Source organism: Uloborus diversus, chromosome 2, assembly GCF_026930045.1.
Source record: "Uloborus diversus isolate 005 chromosome 2, Udiv.v.3.1, whole genome shotgun sequence".
Taxonomy (NCBI): Eukaryota; Metazoa; Arthropoda; class Arachnida; order Araneae; family Uloboridae; genus Uloborus; species Uloborus diversus.
In genome coordinates, this window is record NC_072732.1 from 41,146,702 (window position 1) to 41,165,401 (window position 18,700).

General features: G+C 34.0%; 1 protein-coding gene across 1 annotated transcript in view; it reads right to left on the minus strand.

The window, feature by feature from the left end:
• Window positions 1–17,818, minus strand: part of LOC129216993 (dopamine D2-like receptor) — a 60,500-nt gene extending 42,682 nt beyond the window's left edge. Inside the window, exon 1 of the mRNA XM_054851218.1 lies at window positions 17,760–17,818. Within this exon, the coding sequence (XP_054707193.1) occupies window positions 17,760–17,785 (26 nt within the window). The 5' untranslated portion in view covers window positions 17,786–17,818. The remainder of the gene's footprint in view (window positions 1–17,759) is intronic.
• Window positions 17,819–18,700: the final 882 nt, after the last annotated feature.

An 18,700-nucleotide genomic window follows, 5' to 3' on the forward strand; every position in this document is an offset into this window, starting at 1 on the left:
ACACAGAAGTATGATGCAGGTACTCAAATCCGAGGTTTAATTTCTACTCAAAGAAGCGTGGGAGTCCTATAGTATTCAGAAACTATTTTCATATATATACCTGAATAGTTTCAATTTCATCCAATATGGGAAAATTCACTCGAAATTGAATAGAAGTACAGGACTGAGCTCAAGTAGTCCCCCATGTAAATTAATCCCTGCACACCTCGGAGACAAACGAGTTGTTCCATCCAGAACTAAACGAGCCTACTTCTCGTATATCAACATCGACTTTCTAGCATTGGATCAATATTCTCTTTACTAAGACTCGGCGATATCAGAATTTTAATACCGCGATATATCGCTCTCCAAATATCGATATTTTCGATACATCGATTTGTTCTTGGGGGGGGGGATGCAAAGGTTATAGTTCAGAACATATTGTATCGAAAAACAACAAAACATTTCCAAATATAATAAATACAATTATTTCTCTAATTCAAAACTTTCCTGGAGGGGGGGGGGGCGTGCAAATGGTATAGCTAAATGCATGACAAAAGTGCTTTGCAACGAAAAAGTTTTAAATATTCAATTCAATGTTTTGTTTATATCTTTCAATTTGAGCAGTCGCAATAATTTGAATGTACTTTGAACTATATTTCGTATTGACGTCTTAAATAGTTTATTTTTAATCATTTAATTGCTCTTGCTTTAAGACTTTTTACTTCTTAGTTTAGTAACATTAGGTAAAATACTAATAATAAATCTTTAAAGAATGCAGCTATAAATTTTGGAAACTATCACACCATACACCCATTAAGCACACAGAACTATGAAATTTACCTTTAATGTATATGTCTACTGCATTACCCGACGTTGCACGGTCTACCTCGAAAATAAAAGTTTCGTCTTGTGACACATGTTTAACAATCAAGTTTAAAAACAAGAAGTTCCGTCTAGAACTATACGAGCCTACTTTCCCGTATACCCATACTACTTTCTAGCAGCACCTTTTAAACAAAGCAGCTAATAAACTTTTTTCCATTAAAAAAAAATTCTTTAATAGCTTTCAAAACGAAAAAATAATAATTAAAATTAATAAGCTCATTAAAATAAATACATCATATCAAAAAAATCGTTTCTTTTTCCCCTGTTGTCAAAAAAAGTTTTTTAAATGAATTAATGCACTTACCAAAATAAATAAAAACAATAAAATGTCAACTTAAAGAAATACTTTTCATTGTCAAAAAAAAAAAAAAATCGTCTTTATGTAGAAACATAAATGACTTCGAGTTTATTCGCCGAAAATTGAATACCTAAATTAAAACTTGAGCGTGAAAATAAAAACAAGTCAGATCAACAATAATTATTTCACAGTTAAACCATAGCTGCGGAGTCGGAGTCAAACTCATTTTGGGATAAGGAGTCGGAGACGAATATCTAAGAATCGGAGTCCGTCATTTCTCCTCCGTGTATAAATTTTTGCCAAAGCTGCGAAGTCAGAGTCGAAATCCGGGAGTCGGAGTCCGAATAATTGTCGGGAGAAGAAATTATCCAACGCTTTTTTGAATATCACTGTCACAGGTGTGTTTGAACCTCTCACCTCTCAGTTGACACTTTCCGCTTTTCACTCCAGGGTCCCCCGAACCTACTATTTATGGTTTAACCAGTTGGATTGGACCTAAGTTTTTGTTCCAAACCAGAAAACCGAGCAATCCATATACCTTCACCCCCAGAGGTGTCGTTTCCCTTGGCGGACTTTGTGTCAACGAGCATATTTAACGTTCCCCAGTCACCATTAATGAAGGCGGTGGATCTCTGACCGGCTAGGATAACGTCGAAAGTAACAGGTAAAACGCGCTTTTTTTTTGAAGTGATATTTTCTTATAGGTCGGTAATCCGATTTGTGACATAACGCGTAACGGCGCAAATCTCGCCTGGCAATCCTTTCGTTTGTGTATACGACAGAAGCGCGCATGCTCGGGGAAATTCTGTTTCTTTACTCTTTGGGTCATTTTTAAGCGTTAAATGATAGTAGAAAAAGTAATGAAACTAACAGAAGATGTATGGTCGTCGCAACATAACGCAATCTCCTAACGAAAGGTGAGTTCAACAATGCAATATAATACCAATAACATTGTAAACAATGTATATTCAAAACAGCATTTAATCTTTAAATTTATTTTCAAAACAAAAACATTTTTGCGATTAGTTATACTAAAAATATCTCGCTTCATTTAGGGTTTTGAACTGTGATAAGATGTACATATTTTAAACGAACTTCATCCCCGCAGACTCCGCAACGCAGGGGTTGGAGACGACCGAGAAAACAAAAATAAATAAACATTTAATTTGTGCATCACAGAATAAAATCTAAACTGACTGTAATTTTAAAACAATGACTCGTTAAAAAGTTAGTTATTTGGGGGGGGGATCCAATAAAGTGTGCGGTTAGGGTCCCTGGTGATTTTTGCAGGGGGTGGGGAATATAGATCCTAGCCTGGTCGTAATAATACGCCGATTTTATCGTTTCAGATTTAAGCTTAACCTTGTGGTTTGTTTATGGTGATAACAGTTATTTACAATTATAACATTTTAAAACAGTATTAAATCTTTAAATTTATTTCCAAAACAAAAACATTTTTGCGATTAGTTATACTAAAAATATCTCGCTTCATTTAGGGTTTTGAACTGTGAAAAGGTGTACATAATTAGAACAAACTACCGTATTACCCTGCATTTGCCGGCATGCCGCAAAATATGAGGGTCTCCAGATTTTCTACAACCCTTTCCTGGTCCTTTCCGGCATGCCGGAAAAAACAAGGTTAAAAAATAATAACAATTTAATACTATAACAAATATATATTCAACTTTTTTTTAAAATAATATAAGTTCTCTACTGGTGTGCTATGCACATGAGTATAATCTACACTTTTTATCCAAATTATTGTCACTAGGTGATTTTTTGTAACATATACTACCTAAATACATTGTTTTATAAATATTTGTGAATGGGAAATATTAAAATAAAATTCCTGACAAAGTGGCATCTAAATAAAATACATGGAGGCATAAAAATTTGAAAAGTGATTTCAGATTTCACATTTTGAGCTCAGCTGCAGGTTCCATTTTTGTGCTTAGCCCGGCAGTACAGATCAGTTTATTAGTATTAATAAACAGTTTAATTTTGTGCAAATATTTATTAACTATAGGAATTATTTAACTTATTATTTAACTAAAACGATTTTTTTTTTCATCTCGACGACCTGAAATTTATTGGTTTGTCTTTGAAAAGGAGATTACTTTGGGAATTTATTATTATTTTTCCTTGTAGAGTTTGCTCTGCGGTTGAAGCAGAGGGGAAAATTTACTTTTGTGTGGTTTCAAAATAAACCTTGAATTATCCGGCATGCCGGAAAATTCGAATTTCCCGGCACACTGGTCAACCTCGCTTTTTTTATGGGTCCGATAAACAAAAACAAAAATAATAAATAAACATTTAATTTGTTCATCACAGGGTAAAATCTAAAATGTTTCGTAAGTTTGAGTGTTTTTTCTGATAAACGAAACATTTAGAAAGGACGCGTGTTTAATCGATTGTTTTTGCGCCGACATCAAAACTTATGTTTAAAAGTAGTCTGAATGGTGATCAAAGAATAAAATTATTTTTCATTTAGAGCAATTTTGAAGTCGGTTCTATTTTTTAGATAACATACAATGCAAAAATTTCGTTGCGTATTATAGCTACTAGAAGCCAATTGTTACTTTCATAGGATTAAACAATGATAACAATTTAATCCTATGAAAGTTATCACTTCTGCCGAGCGTAACGTGACGCACATTTTTTTTTTTTTTTTTTTTTTTTTCAGTTTTCTCCTGCCGTCAACATCCCATAACAAGCATAACTTTAAAACATAGTGTTACAAATCCTGTAAATAGTAATTATTGTAGTAACGTCACCTGTAAATAGTTTCCCGTAATGAATATACAACCCATTAACATATGGCTAAAGTATACGATCCCCCTATTTCTTTTTTTTGTTCATTGATAAAATTTGATAACGGTCTACTATTTTCCAGAAGCGTTTGGAATATTTGAGAGATTTCTTTCGGTGTGTATATAAACCGTTACGCTGGATAAAGAGGGAGTTTCGATTGAGATTTCGAACTGAGAGCGTATTTTCTCTGTTTATTGCGAGGCATTTCGCTGTGTTGTTTTCGTATTTGGAAGTAAATACGTGTGTAAACGTTGAGTTTACGGTGTTGTGTGATAATTGCTTAATTGCTGATGAATAATTTAGCAGTTGTTGACGATCTCTCCTGTACATAGTGTAAATAAAGCTCCTGTGTTTTTATCAAGAACTGTGTCTTCATTTCAAGAAAGTGGAAGTCGCACCGAATCCGTTACAATAGGTAGTGCAATAGAGTGTTGGAACGATTACCTCAATTCAAACATAAATTTAGAGAAAAATAAATGCATGTGATATAAATTTCTTGTTTAAAATATGACAGACCTAAACAGAGAAATTTCTTTTCACGTAATTCGCAGATGATTTTTCGCAATCACCTGCACAAAGCGTCTATCATTTCCTTGAAGCAAAGCATTTGTTCGATTTACACCCAGGAACTGTTCTGCAGTCTCGGCGAATCTTCTTTTGAAAGAAAATTTATTTGTTTTAAGGAAGAGAGAGAGTCAGCAAACTTCCGAGAGCTGATGAAAGTTAAACATGTGATTTCGTCCAAATATAGTACTAGGGATCCTCGAAAATTACCTTGCCTTTTCGTAAAGCAGATTGCACATCCTAAGAATCATAGCCAAAGAGTCATAGCGATGTTTGGAGTAAAATATTTTCTTACACTTGCCCTCGGAGAACCTTTTTCAAGGGCTAGCTTCCTTCATCGTCTTATTTGTAGTGTTATGTCTTCAATTGCAAATATTTGCTTTCTACATATTAACCATCTTCTAAATCATGCAAGCATCAATATTCAATGAAAATTAAAAAAGTGAGTTAATAAATGTATTAATAAAAAAAAAGATAAAAATGATGAAAAAAAATCCAACTGGTGAAGGAAGGCACTAGTTTTCGAAGAATAAAAGTGAACCCGATGGTAGACATTTTTTTTTTATGAAACAGAGGAATACAGGCTGTCTTTCTCCTAACAGGTATTAAATTACCTATGCACATATACTTAAATACAATTGCGAGTTATTTTCAATTAAAAGAACAACAAAAATTTTTGAGATAGTTTAGAAAGAAAAAAATAAACCAGTAATGATTTAGCACTTCTTATCACTACAGGCCCTGCGATAAATCGCCTACGTTTAGAAGAAAACATTGACGATTTCTGACCGTCAATAAACTCTTAAAAGCAATCATAAACATGAATATTACCACAAAAGTCTCAATTTATTTTTGTAATAGCAAATAGCAGTGGCACGGCTGAAATGACGGAGACTTATCCATGCTGTAAAACAATTGAAAAGTACCATCGGTCATCAGTTTGGGCCATCCAAAGCAATATAATACTCGTACATTTTCCTGAGTTTTTTATGTTTGTTAGTTAATAAAACTCATTTGTATAAGTTTAACATGAAATGAAGAATAAACGTGTAATGAAGCTTTTTAACGGCATGCAGTTATAGACTGACCCTGGTAGGGATATATTTTCTTACCTTTGAATGTTGGTAGTAGGAACTATGTAACGAAAACACCTTGGATCAAGTAATTACTGACGGCGCGAAATGTCCAATGTCTACAAAGAGTATTGCGCTGTTGGTTTACCTAGCGAGTCAAAATCAATAATTACGTGATAAACAAAACAACACGCAATTCCCAAGGTATGCATGGGCGCTTAATTAATCGCGACCGTTAACCTTCTCAAATGACAAACGTAAACGTGGGAGTATAAATAACACGGAACGTAATTTAACATTCCTTTTACGAGTAAAGGCTTTCTTCATCGTTGCTACCTCGTGGTATTAAGGGTGCAATGGCCCTCATTTATGAGAAGAATTGTAATGAAGTTTATTTGTTTATATATAAAACGACGGACAGGCGGAAAGAGTTTAGAAGACGCTGTTAATCTTTCAGTGGTTTCTGACGGAGGCGATATCGAATCCTAGTGGGCACAGGACAAGGACGGATTCAGAAATGCTTAAAGGAGGGAGCGGTTATTTTTTCAACTTACTTTTTACTAAATATCTTATTACACATGCTTAGGGAGGGAGGGGGGCTGCGACAGCACTTTTGCTCAAAACAACTGAAATATAGAGCGTTTGCAATGGAGGTACTCTTTCTTTCTTTTTTTGTTGAAAGAGAGTCTAAAAACGCGATTTAGAACTTCAAATTCATAATAATTGCGGGGGAATGTTTCAAAACTTCCGCCCCCCTAACATCGTTGAAAGTCGTTTAAAATTGCGCTTTTTTTTTTTTTTTTTTGAGACTTCAGTTTCCAGAAATTACTGGAGGAAAGTTATTTAACCCATTTTTTCCCAAACGTTACCTGAGATGTCTGCAATCGCGTCTTTAAGACTTAAATTTTGCAAAACGTCCAGGTAAAGACCTCCAAACATCCAGTGGCGGATCACCGCATAGGCGCATGAGGCGCTAGCTGGGGCCTCCAGAAAAGCAGGGGGCCTCGGAGCTGCGAACTGGCCTATCCTCAAAACTAAAATTTTTGTTTTGAGAATTTGTCGTGGAAAGCTATAATTTTGAGTGGAAAATGTTCAAAACTCATGAAAATTGATATTTAATCATGAATTTTAGGCGCGGGCTAATTTCTTCCAATAGGGCCCCCTGAGTCTTAGGGGGCCCCTGGCTTCAGGTACCTATGTTTGGATTTTCCCTAGAGTTTGGATTTTCCTTTTTCTTCCCACAATTTCAGCATAAAATTGTCTTCGTAAAATACTTGACAAAATTATTCTGATAAAATGCACAGTTAGTCTTGCCAGCAGGCCCTGCGTACCCGCAAACCACGCAATGCCGGGGGGGGGGGACACGACCTAAAAGGGCCCAATGTCCCAAGAAATTGAAAAATAATAATAAATAAAAATAAAAAAACTGGCACTAAGTTTTTATTAACGGTACGAATGTACACACTGCTGGCCTCTGGGGAGTGGCCCTACAGAGTTTTTGCAGGGGGCCCCCAAAATTTATACATCTGGGCCTGATAACCAGTCGTCATTTTTGTGTCAGTATTATATCAGTCCTCAAAATATACCAATCGTCATTTGTGCGATGCGATTACGCCCGAATCGGTGTTATTCTAAATAAGGGGAGCAGGCAGCAGGATTTACAACATGGGTTGTAAAACTCGACCTCTTGGAATGGTCACTCTTCTTGACTAACAATTATATTCCCTTTCCTTATCTAGAATGCTGAAGGGAGAAAAGACAGATCTGTGGGGGGTCCAGATCGAAGTAGTTTTCACACGCTGGGCACAGCGCACAGCTGTGTTTTCCTGTGTTTTCTTTCTTTACTTTTTGCTAAATTTCCCACTTTCCCATCAGTGACCAACCCGTAACAAGATAGTTTTGTGACGTATTTAACTAAATAAGCAGTTTGGAAAAGGCGGGAATTTTTTCTTTCTTTTTTTTTTTGGAGGAAGAACGAAGAAGTTATGTCATTTGCTGTTTTGATTCACTCGTGCTCGTGCTTTTGCTCTGTGTCTCCAATCAACGACAAGACCGTCATTCCTTTTGAGATAAGTTGAATATGTTTTAATAACTATTTTATTTTTAGAATTATGCTGCAATCTTGGTGTTTAAATTTTGAAATATAATAGGCTACAATTAAAGTTGTACAAAGGTATTGCTTTTGAAAAAAAGAATACACTGTTAATTCTTCTTTAAATCATATTTCCATTACAGAGAAAAGAACCATTTGTCAATTCATTACAAATACGCTTTATAAAATTACTATAAAATTTTAAATGCCTTGAGTGTTCTCCTTCTTTCACTGGTGCCATTTGTTGTAATATATTTTACATTTTCAACTTCATTAAGATTGATTTACTTATTAAAGACAAACGTTTTATATAAAAACTCTAGTTGTGGCAAACCTAACCTGACAGCGTCGTAATGCTATAATTAAAATCTGCGTAGCTTTCTTAATGCTGCCAGGTTAGTTTCTCCCCAACTATTGAAGTGTTTCAGTTTTATTTTCAGGAGTACACCAACATTTGCCATGTACTAAAAAGCATGTTTTACGGCTTCAAAAAAAAAAAAAAAAATGATGGTAATGATTATATATAAAAAAAACATAGGCTTTAAGATTTGCTTGAAAACTTCTGAAGAATTAGAATTTTCAAACATTAAAGGAAATTAAATTACGAATTTTGAATTTCAGAAGTATATAAATAATTTCAGGAAAAGTAAAATATGAGAGTAAGAATTTCACTTGGATTTGTTCATAGTTGCGCATGCGCGCGAACTCATTATCTTTTCTCCTTATCACCCCACTTCTTAGCGTACGCCTTAGGATTACCACCAGGACTCCGAAAGCCGATGAACTCTTTGAATTTCAGAAAATATTCGAGCAAAGGTCCCCGAACAGACTTTCTTTAATATCATAAAAAATTAAATTTTTTAAAATACACTTAGAAAAAATTAAAATGGTATAGCCCCTGAATATAAAATGTTGCTGAAGTTTTTAGGACCATAATTTTGAAAAAAAAAATTTCATGGAAGAGCCCTAGCACCTCTTTCCCGTAAAAATTGTTTATCATGTAAATTTTGTCTGCAATAGTGTTTTTGAAAGTTCAATTTTGAAATTGGAAAGGGGGGGGGCAGAGAATTTATTTCGATCTACTTAAAAAAAATATATTGGGGGCACTCCCTGGGCTCCATCCCTTACCCTAACGTTAATAAAATGGCCTATAATCGCGTTTTTAAGGTTTCAATTTCTACCACTTTCAGCTGAGACAACTTCACCTTTTTGTCCATAAACATCAGCAAAGAAAGTCTAAAATGGCGTTTTTAAACCTTCCAAGTTTCAAAAATTTTCCCGGGGAGAACTCCCGAACCCCCCTTTCCTTATCAGATTACAAGTTTTCTCTCTCTTCTTTTTGCTAAGTGCATCACCCTCCTTAGACTTTTTTCTGATTGCACAACTGAATTATACTTGCATTGGTAAGCTGAGGAAAACTCGGATTTTGCTAAATGCCCAGGGTTAGGAATTGTCCGAAACTTCCTAAAATTTCTACAATGTGCACACTATATTCCCTACTTGTGTAGAAAAATAAAACTTTTCATTCTGATATGCCTATTTTAAGACAAAATAAACTTCGTAGACCTTATTTTTTTTTTTTTTTTTTTAAGAAAGAGAAAAACTGCTGCTGCTACTTTTTTTGCAGTTGCAAAAACAAATGCTCAATATAAAACTGTTTTATCTATACTTTCTAAATCTTGCAGTCATTCCTCTTCTACAAAAAAGCTATACAACAAAATAAGAACCCAAATGTAAGCACTTGGTTCAAAAAGCTTATTTAGAACAAAAGTTAAATGGTTCGTCCCCAGGTGGGAAGTAATATTTATTTTTATAATGCTTATCTTGCGTTATAGTTTGAGCATTAGCTTGTTCTTCCAATACAAAGACTCAGTTTGCTTTTATTTGTGTTTCTGTTCAGTGAAGTTGGATTATTTCTTGCACATATAATTTTTAAATTTAGTCACTAACTTTTTGTTTTAAAAATGTGAATAACAGTTTGTTTTATTTAAATGACATGGGAAACGAAATTCTCTTCCCTGTGGTTGAAAAGGCAGAGAGAAATAGGTGCAAAATTAGCACATGGTGCCATGCAGACAGGGATGAATTTAAAGAATTTTATTTTCACAGATATTGTCTCATGCTGATGCGGCGAGACATAAGAGGTTGACAAGTAGCTTGAAAAATCAAGCCGTATTTTAAATTCCATGTTCTTTGTCTTTTACTGAAAACATATTGGTTATAATGAAGCAATCCAAAGTTTTTGTTTCAATTTCACTCCAAGATAAAATTTCGTAAGCGGAGGTTTTCTTATAGTTTTAGTGGCCATAAAAAACAATTATTCATTTGCGTCTTTAAATGATTTATCTGGAATTTACAGGGGTATTTTTGATGATTTTGAGGTATCAAAAAGTATCAGATTATCTGATAAAAAGAAAAATGCAATGAATTTTGGACTTGCACCTTGCACTCTGCTTTTAAACCCTCCTTATTAAGGACATTTTTTCAACAACAACAAAGCAAGTAAAGAAGCAATCGGACATATGTACATTTATTTTTATTTCATACTGATCACTGTGTTAAAAGAATAAAAGATTGAATGCATTGTATTGTAATTTTCAAGATTGAATTTGAAACGTTTTATCATCCACAGCGAAAATCAAGCTTATACATTACGTTTAAGTTTAAAAAAAAAACTTGATATCTGTTGTCTTAAAATTTTATCAAAATTGTATCCTAAAATTTTTGAAATCACCACTCCGACCCCTGTAAATGCCAGAAAGCGGGGCTCCGAGGATCTCTCCCCCTGTACTGACTAAATTACGTACAAATATAGTAGGCAAAATTTTTCACTGTAATTTTTTTTTGGGGGGGGGAGGGGGTCAGAAATGTTGTTTTTTCCCTTTTAAATAAAAATGTAACTGTCCCCCCCCCCAAAAAAAAAGTTTGTTCGTTTATTCAAAAAATAAAAAAGTTATGATTTCCAGCATTGTTAATATTAGTAAGACTGTATCGTTTTTGTTGTGAGGGCCTCAGGATCAGGCTGCGCCTGGGGCCTCACAATCACATGATCCGCCACTGCAAACATCTCCTCTTAACATCGCCAAAGATCGTCTAAAATTGCCTTTTTGAAACTTCAATTCCAAACTGTTTCCAGGACGGATATTCGAACCCCATTTCTTTCCTTAACGTCATCAAAAAGGACGCGTTTTAGAGCTTCCAATTCAGAAAAACCGTCATTGCAGGGTGCATCAAGGGAGAGGCGATCGCCCTTTCGCCCCTCCCTAGTATCCGTCCTTGGCACAGCAGCCAACTATGGGTACGACATCGGAACCAAAAGTAAATGGGGGGTACTGAGCCAATGAAGAGGGTGGTCGCGGTGTACGATAGGAAATTTCTGTAACAAAATACTTTCAAAATAATAGTCCAACCAATGAGTGCTCAAAACAGGGGTGTAGCGTGCATGGAATATGCGATAATTTTTGACCTCAAAATATTGTTAGGGGCAGTTGGTAAGTAAACATACTAAAAGTTCCCGCCACAGGGGGTGAGAAAAAGGTGGGAGGGAAGGGGGAAGAAAATTTTGGGTTTTTCTAGAAAATGTCGGAAACGGTGGAAAAAATGCGTTTAAAATAAAAATTCAAGTTAAATAAACTTCCTGTGAGACTGTTTCTACACATATTTGTCAAATTTCCTGTAGTTTTCCAGGTATATGTTATGAAAAATCGATAATTTTCGGGAAAATTCATTTTATCTGATTCTTCTTATCAGGCACTTGAAATCTTTGCGAACCAAATAAGATTACGAAGGATATACATAATAAGATCTTCGGGCTTTGGTGAGCGGCAGGGAGCGGAGTCGAGTAAATTAACGTAAAAATTCAAATCAGTAATAGGTACAATGGACTCTCTCTCTATCGGAACGCTTCCCCACCCCCGAATATAGGGGTGAACACCCCCATATTCTGAACACTATTTGATGATCCCGGCGAAACTCCATAGGCTGACCTCTTACTTAACACAGGCTGACTGACCTCTCTGTACTCTGAACACCATGTCACAGAAGTTAAAACGTATATATATATATATATTAGGGTGAGTCTTATAATGCACTTTTTGAAAAATTTTTGAATTTCTTATGGGGCATCTCTTTAATTGCATCCTTTTGATGAAAAAACACCCACTTAAAAGTTTCATAGAATTTGAACAAAATTTAGAGGTTGCTACCAGCGATTAAAGTTAAGTTCATTGTGAAAAAATAGAGCAAAAATATATTCCCAATTTTCTATTACAATATTTGACATCAACATGAAATCGGGTTGGTTAGGGTAAAAAAACAACTCAAATACTTATTTCCTATCCATACAAAAAAAAAAAATAATAAGCATTTCATGGTTGCTATGCTGTGTAATAATGTCAAACAAAACTCATGCAAAAGTTCCACTACGCCATTCATATTATTGGTTTACGATTTCAGTCTTTTACATTCACCAATATTGCAATTGTTCCCCCTTTGTTTATAGTAATGTGAAACATACAAGCCTTTTTCTGATTGCTACTCATCATCCAAACTATTTGATAACATCCCTTCAAAAAAACTTGATGAAAAGACCTTTATGGTGAAAAATCTGAATGTTTGTAATGAAATCCTCTATTTTTTTCCCTTTGGTATTAGTTCTACAACATTTGCTGTTCAGTATTTCATTGGAGGAGTTTATCTTTTAGGTTTCTTTAAGAAAGAGATCAATTTGGAGTATGTGTCTCTTCAGAAATGATACGTAGATGTAAAATAAAGTAACTTGAAGCAATAGTTTCCTTCTTGTAAGTGAAAATTCTTTTCAACAACAAAAGACCAAATATAGATAAACTTTATTGCAAAATCTTGTTCTTCAGATTCAAAATCAAAGTACATTCAGTTACAACAGAGCCTAAAAAAAAATACTTTCACTACAGTTGATTCAGATTCTTCATGATTTTCTTTCAAAATTTCTTTTCATGCAAGTTCTGTTGCCTTTTTAAATAGAGATTTATTTGTTACCAATTTCGCCTTGTCCTCATAGTTTTCTTTCAGTTAGAAATAATTTCTCACCTGGAAGTGAAATCTTGCGTAAAGTATCATCTGCAAGAGCAAGTTCAGAAAAGTAATCTAATGATGGATTCCAATAATTTTGTTTTTGATTATTGAAATAGAACTCTTTTAATTTTCTTTTTGAGTTCTTAACTGACAACTTGTCTTTCTTTGAGTTGCTAACCAACAGTTAGGTAAGAAGTTGAGAGTTGATTGTAGCCACAGTTAATTAACATGATTTAATAAAATATGAAATAATTTGAAAGTCAGTAACAATCTAATTTATTACTAATTAAAATTAATGACAGAAAGATAACATAAATAAATATTATAATAATCGATGCAAAAAAAAAAGAAAAAAGAATTTCAAATTATGCAGCAATGGTAGCAACCTCTAAATTTTATTCAATTTTTATTTTTAAGATATGTGAATTTTTTTTTTCATCTAAAGGAACAAAATGAGAGGGTGCCTCATGAAAAAATAACATCTTCAAAAATAAGACGCACCCTAATATATATATATATGCATAAATTTCTCGCTCTCTCTCTCTCTCAGTCCCGTTCTTTAGATTTTTATTCGTCTTTACTTACTAATAATAAAGCTGAAAGTCTCTCTGTCTGGATGTCCGCAGGATGTCTGGATGTCTGGATCTCTGTGACGCGCATAGCGCCCAGACCGTTCGTGGCAAAGTTAGTTTGTAGCATGGGGGTGTGCACCTCGAAGCGATTTTTCGAAAATTCGATGTGGATCTTTTTCAATTCCAATTTTAAGAACAAAACTATCATAAGATGGACGAGTAAATTACGAAATTATCATAACGTGGAACCGTAACATGGGTACAAGCCAATTGGCGAGAAAATTCACCATACATTATTTGTAAATATACAGGCGAACCAAAAGATCTTTTAATTTTTATTACGGGCAAAGCCATGCGGGTACCACTACTGCTAAATATAATACAAAAAGAAGAACACTCATATAGCATTGTATTTGTTATATTACCGATAATACATGAAGGACTCACCAAAAATTTTATTATTTGTGTGGTAAGAAATGTAACTTTCAAAAAAAAAATTTTTTAAGCAAACAAAATGAAAATGAAAATCACTCGAAACGAAACATTCAATTATTCAATTATTTTTTGCACACAAAATTCTTAGGTTGGATAATATTTTAATTATCATCATTCTACTACAGTATCTACCTGTCTTAGGACAATGAACGCTATCAACCAATTACAAAACGAACATTGGATCACGTGACTCTTTTATACCAATTACAAAGACAACAGAATTCGGAGAAACATTGTACCTTAAGCAAAGTCACTGCAATAAACAATCTTGATTATTGTTATTTCACTACTTTCTTGTTTCGAAATCATAAATAGTGGAATTGTACTTTCAATAAATGACAAAAAGATGATGTAACTTTTAAGCACTATTACAAGATTTATTCTAATGTTAAATTTCAAAAAAATGTACTTTATAGTCTGCGGTTTATCCCCCCCCCCCTACTTTTTTTTTTTTTTTTGAAATTTTCCAAAAGTTACTTTGTTTTTTAAGCTACCATAAATGGTTTCTTTCCCCTCTTTCGTTCGACTTTTTTGTCTTACTTTTATACATTTAGCGAATTATAGCTGAGTCGTACAAAAATTAAAGTTCATAGCAACGCAGCCACAATATTAATCGCATCCTCTGTTATCCAACAATGCTCAAGCATATTCTCTAAATATTTTGTTTACAATCTTCCAGACCAGTGGTTGGAAGTAGCGCGCTACAAGTAGCGACCCTACTGTAGTAGCTACATTTTTTAGTAGTTTGTAGTGTAGCGCACTACTTTTTAAAAAAAGCAGTGTAGCGAGTAGTTCGATACAAAAAAAAAAGTAGTTTGTAGCGATTTCTGAAAACTACTTTTAAATATAGTTTCAAAAAAAAAAAAAAAGAGAAGAAGAAAGGAACGGAGGTTTCAAACGAATCTGACTCGTGCAAATTTTACGCGAGTAAAATTTACACCAATCAGATTCGGAAGACTCTGAAAATTAACGAGCTGATCTCAGATTGACGCCATACGTTCTATCTGTTTGACGCCATTAGTTTGTTTAGCATCGAAATTTTCACATTTCCCCAATATTCACCTTATGGCTTAGAAAGAAAAGAATAAGAGATAACTGCCAATGTAGTACCGCGTTTCATGGGCGCTCATATGGAAGGCACGTTTTGGCTCAAGCCCCTCCCCCCCCCTGCTTTAGAATTTACCTCTTTCTTTTAGTACTTTTTTCTTCGCAAAAATGTAAAAACATCTCTAATCTGTAATGAAATCGGTTTCTATGTGAAAATATCTTACTAAACCATGAGAAAAATATCTGACCCCTCCCCCCCCCTAAAACTTTGTATACGGGCGCCCATGCCGCGTTTGTGTTTTCTGGCAGCTGAGAATGTCCCGTGGATGAACATTTTAGATTTCAATGAGACTATTGTGCCAAAATATCCACCTAATATGGAAGCTACTGTAAATGTTATGGAAGACGATGATATTGAACTGCCTTTTTTTTTTGGCCGGCTAACAAATGTTACAGTATTATAGAAATATATGGTCACGGGAATGTTTCGTTTCTTGCAAATTTGCTCCTTTTTCAAAAAGCTTACGGTATCAATGTCACCTGCATATTACTGTCGAATTTCAACGCGAGGGATGCGTTCCAAGGCTCCTAGCGTAGATTGAAATTTCGCGTCGTGGAAAAGGGTATACGATTTTTTATGAGTATACAAAATCATTTTGAGACATTTGAAAACGTCCCTCAAACTGTTTTAACCCATTTCTTAACTTCCTATTACCGAATTTAAACAGAGAACAGAGAAGTGAAATTTCACTGTATTTTAAAAAAAGTTGTGTTATTGAATAAAAATACTGTTAGGGTGCACAAAATCAGTGGGAGATAATGGCATAAAATGAAACGGTACGTATAGTATGTAGGGGCATTCCAAGGTATTTTTGACATTTATGTAGAGTCCGTAACGTGACCTTTTTTGCCATAACTTTTCAATTTACTGTTTGATTAGCATATTATTTTATTTTGATCTTTTCCTACCAACACACCAGCTCAAATTAAAATAATTTGCAAATCAAACGGTAAATTAAAAAGTTATGGCAAAAAAGGTCACGTTACGGACTCTACATAATGTCAAAAATACCGTGGAATGCCCCTGTAGCAATAAAAAAATGCCACACTACAATAGTACTACAATAGATACCGTAATTATATTCGACACACTTTTTAGTTGTTCAAGCATATCGAGAATCTTTAGTTGTCAAAGATTAGTATTTTTCCTTCCATTTTCAAACTTTAAATAAACAGCTGCTTATGTGAACTTATGTTTCATCAAACTCATATTTAGAATGAAAAACATGCGGAGTGGCGATTTGTAAATTAACAAAGCCATGTTCCGACTAGTACGGTTGGAGAACTTCCGCTTTCACTGATGCTAAAGGGAAAGTCCATTCACGAAACTAATATTCAGTAGCCAGTAAAGAAGGTGATACTTAGGATTTAGGAACTGCGATTCCCATCCGAAATTTTTCGTGTTACGGGGTGAGGAATTCGCGTTAGCTCTAAATTCATTACTCGAGAAAAGATCGCTATAAAGGCATTTCGTGTAAATCGAATCCCGCTGTCGCGAGAGTTCACTGTAGTTTTAAATTGCACATTGAAGTAAAGTAAGCATTCTTATTTATGCTTCATGTTTCAGATATTTATTAATATTTGATTATAAATACTAGTACCGTTTGGGATATTTTCCCATTTCTTTATTGTTTCTTTTTTAATGATTGAATGTTGATATATTAACGTGATAAAAGTCGATTATTAAATATTTAAGTTTTTGAGGTTATTCGGTGAAATTGAAAAAATGCTCTTATTTCATTTTATGGGTGGCGTAAAAAAGGAGATGTTGTTTTAGTCCGAACTTCTAGCTTGAAGCTCAAGATCAATTAATTAGTTCCTTCAAAAAAAAAAAGAAAAAGTTCCTATAAAATTAACTGATATAATGAAGATTAAAGTTTTTCTCTTTTGTTTAAAATATGTTTTTCATGATCTAAATCATTTATATATATATATATATATATATATATATATATATATATATATATATATATATATATATATATATATATATATATATATATATATATATATGTATGACTATATAAAATTTAAAACAAATTATGGACTGCATCCAGGGGCGTGCACAGAAATTTTGGGGTCCGTCCATATTGTTCACCCCTATATTTACCCCTAGATTTATTTAAACCCCTAGTTTTAAAAATATTGGGCCCCTTTCAGACTCGGGCCCGGGCCACACACAAAAGTTGTCCCTTCTCCTCTCCTCCCCCGTGCACGCCCCTGACTGCATCTATTTACACTTTCAAGTAGCCGAGTTGCACTTCTTGTCTTGAATGAAATATTCACTGTCAGGAAAGGATTAAAATTTTTAAGGTTGATTTCCTTCAACTTTTAAATCCTTTCTTGCAGCAAATATTCGTAAAAATCGTTTAAAATATTTGGAATGACAAATTGGCTCAGCAAACGACGGAAAGAATAAATAATTCTTGGTAATATTCCATGTTCAAATGATTCAGTTTATTATTCTAAATCATTTTTTGAATCTTCGTTCAATCCTCAAACGGTGTATGCTTTTTATTTATTAATTTTTTTAAAGTAGCTAAAAAGTAGCGAAGTAGCGACTACTTTTCAAAAGTAGTTTGTAGTTGCTACATTTTGGAAAAAGTAGTTGTAGTTAACTACATTTGTAATAAAGTAGTTGTAGTTCGCTACAAATAAAATGTAGTTTTTCCAACCACTGTTCCAGACACGTTTCATTCACGGTTTTCCCTTAACCAATCAGTGAAGAATTAAAGAAACGATAAATTAGCCTGTAATTTAAATTTCAAAAACGCTATAAAATTTATATCAAAAAAAGTATTTAAAAAAGTTTTTAATAGCCAACTTACGGCAAAGAGTATTCGAACCGCTCCATTTCAGCAGGCGAAACTCAAGAACCAGCCTTTTATTTTGAAGGTCAGTTTGTTGTGTAATAAGCAAATCAATCTGAAACGCATCGACGTTTCTTTGCTAACTTCTTCCATTGCCCCCAGGCTATAAAACGAGATTTGAGCCAAGCGTTGATTATAACAAGCAGACTTTCACGGGATTTATTGCCATCAGTTAATCTTTACTAAGGAATGCTTCTTAATTTAGTGGATCTTAATATCCGAGACTTATTTCAACTATTTACCTTGTTTTTGTCATCCGCCCCAATGGTTGAGGATGCGGCGTTCAAAAATAATTTGATCACAAGCCTAGAATTTTCATTTTGAATATAAGACATTGTTTCTCCTATATGCAACACAAAGAAGTTGAAAAGGATAGCAATGCAACTCATTTTATTTAAAGTATAAGATTTTTTTATTTTTTATTTCTACCAAAATATTTGAAATAATTTTGTTATCTAACTTGACATACTGGAAAAAGTAGCTTTTGATCGAATGTTAGGTTCGACCATCATACAAAACATTTCTTCCGATGATTTAATAGAGAACACTGAACTTTTCGAGAGATCGAAATATTGCAGAACGATTGTGTCGGGTGTCAGGCAAGTGCTGCTGTATTTGGTCATTACTTGTACTTCTAGGCAAACTGTCCTGAATGATACAGTGTATCAGTCAAACATTGTATTTTTTATCGGAAGATAAAACTTACAAATTTTGTAATGTACAACATACAGGTTTCTTGTTGGCGGTTCTATAGGAAATAATACTACCGGGGGAAGGTAAAACACAGTAACTGCAAATTTTACATTTTGCATCCTTATACTTTAGCTTTCTTGTACAAGCTTGATTATTTGGTTTATACTGGAAATAAAGCAGGAAAAAAAAGCGTAAAATTCCAACAT